Here is a 2,483-nt window from a genome sequence, read left to right as displayed (position 1 = left end):
TCATTTGACAATCAGGATGTCCACAAGTTCATTATAGATATCAAATGACTTGAGTAATATCATTTGCCTTTAAGCATCAATTTATAATACAAGTTAACAGTTAACAAGTTTAATACTTATATACTAGTAATACACCACAGTCAAGTTCTAGGTTTATCACATACAGGCAATTATATGAAATCACACTGGATTCCATTAACTTAGAGTTAGACAATGAAATGACTTCTTCATATACAAGGGAGTGTAAATACATTGTCACTGGTAGCGTAGCCTTGAAGGTGGTCGCTTATCACTCAATTATTATATTTCAGAGTTGTAGAGTGGACTTTATTGCGGTCGCATATTGCTTAATAAAGGTGGACGCTTGAGCGGTATTCACTGTATACTGAGATACTATGATGGAAAATATGAAGTTTTCAGATATGCCTAGTATCGTCAGTACTGGCAATATCTATACTTCCGCTTCCAGCGGAATCCAAAATTACAACTGTTGTATCCAAATCTATTTAACACTGACTAAAGAGATGTCCCCTCACTTACACATTTACCAGTCGTTTAATAAGAAACAGAAGCAACGAGGCACAGAATCAGTTAGAAGGTTGCTTTCAAATAGTGAAATTTAATATTATAAAATATCATATAATACTGACTAACCTAGATTTTCCTCATCTAAAATACTCCAAGGTGTTTTAGGATGCATCCAAGTGGAAGGATGTTTCAAATCCCACGGTTGTTTCTAAAGGAGAAATAACAACATTATATACTGTTAAATAATACTGTATCCAAAATTTTGCTATTTGTTTGTATTAAAATTATGTATTTCTGTTTTGCACATTGATTCTTAAAGTGCATTAAAAAAATTGTCACTTACAAAATATCACGGTGTTAATATTGTATGTTATATCTTTTGATTACTTCCGTAAATAAACAGCACTGGTAATAGAACCCCTGGTACATACACAAAGTTACATATTTACCTGACCAAATGTACCAATATAATGTCCTTTAGTGGACCATAATCTAGCAGTTTTATCAGTAGACGCTGACAATATATATACACCATCATCATGATCAATATAGTCTACACTTACTACTGATCCATCATGTCCTTTCCAATGGGCTTCTAATGGTGGCTTACTTTTAACTCTCTATATTTCATAAAATTAAAATTTATTTATGACAAAATATTTCACTGTTAAAATAGTGCTCATTACATTAATTATGGAGCGATTTAGAAAAATACTAAAACAGAATTTGAATCATTGAGTTTCAAACTCTGCGATCTTCAGACAACTGAGCTGAGATGTTCAGCTATGTTTAACTTTATAACAAAGCATTTTTGGTTTAGTGAATAACTCTCAATTCAAATATCACAATATTGATCTTAAGTAGACAACAAATGCCTGTGAAAAACTGATAAATTTTTGTGGTTTCATGGACTATTTATCACATTTAAAATGCAAAACATGCTATAAGTGCTTATGATGTTTACCTTTTCTTGTGGTTTAGTGCAGTAGTTTTTGATATTCCATATCTTGATATCACCATGTGTATCACCAGTTACAATAGTTGAATCATTATATCGAGCACACATACCTAATACTGATTCATCTTCATTATCAGGTACATAGAAATAACCTGAAAGATACATTGAAATAACCTGCAAGATACATACAAATAACATGCAAGATACATACAAATAACATGCAAGATACATACAAATAACCGATAACATACAAGTAAAATACCTAGATAGACCAAGATGTATAATTTATTGCAATAACCTAGATAGACTGAAATGTGTCATTTATTGCAATAACCTAGATAGACTGAAATGTGTCATTTATTGCAATAACCTATATAGACTGAAATGTGTCATTTATTGCAATAACCTAGATAGACTGAAATGTGTCATTTATTGCAATAACCTAGATAGACTGAAATGTGTCATTTATTGCAATAACCTAGACAGACTGAAATGTGTCATTTATTGCAATAACCTAGATAGACTGAAATGTGTCATTTATTGCAATAACCTAGATAGACTGAAATGTGTCATTTATTGCAATAACCTAGATAGACTGAAATGTATTATTCATTGCAATAACCTAGATAGACTGAAATGTGTCATTTATTGCAATGACCTAGATAGACTGAAATGTATTATTTATTGACCCAGAATATACAAAGATACATAAATATAACTCGCAATTATATAACATAACATAATATAAAATTATTACCAATTTCTTTTTTCTGTCCGTAAATACTCCAAAATCTTAGCACTCCAGCTTCACTAGAAACTAATATAGCACCTTCATCAAATCTAGCTGCTGCAGCCCTGGCTCTCAGAAACATTAATTTATCTACAGGAGCTGTTTGACTGAAAACAGAAATGAGATTAAATTAGAAGTAAGAATAACAGTTAAAAAGTGTATGATTTAACTATGTAAATGAACTGTGTTACGTCAATACTTTCCTCT

The 2,483-nt window shown here is 31.1% G+C and overlaps 1 protein-coding gene across 1 annotated transcript; it reads right to left on the bottom strand.

Annotated features, from left to right (window-relative positions):
• Positions 1–649: 649 nt before the first annotated feature.
• On the bottom strand, positions 650–2,373 carry LOTGIDRAFT_108064 (hypothetical protein; the record flags this gene model as incomplete). The annotated part of the gene is made up of 4 exons (XM_009066863.1): positions 650–736; positions 978–1,148; positions 1,493–1,638; positions 2,244–2,373. Coding segments are annotated over 4 exons (534 nt in total), but the record flags the coding sequence as incomplete, so codon positions are not given.
• Positions 2,374–2,483: the final 110 nt, after the last annotated feature.

The sequence above is a fragment of the Lottia gigantea genome (genome assembly GCF_000327385.1).
Source record: "Lottia gigantea unplaced genomic scaffold LOTGIsca_8, whole genome shotgun sequence".
NCBI classification, from domain to species: domain Eukaryota; kingdom Metazoa; phylum Mollusca; class Gastropoda; family Lottiidae; genus Lottia; species Lottia gigantea.
Note: the sequence above shows the minus strand (reverse complement) of the source record. Positions and strands in the feature narration are given on the sequence as shown.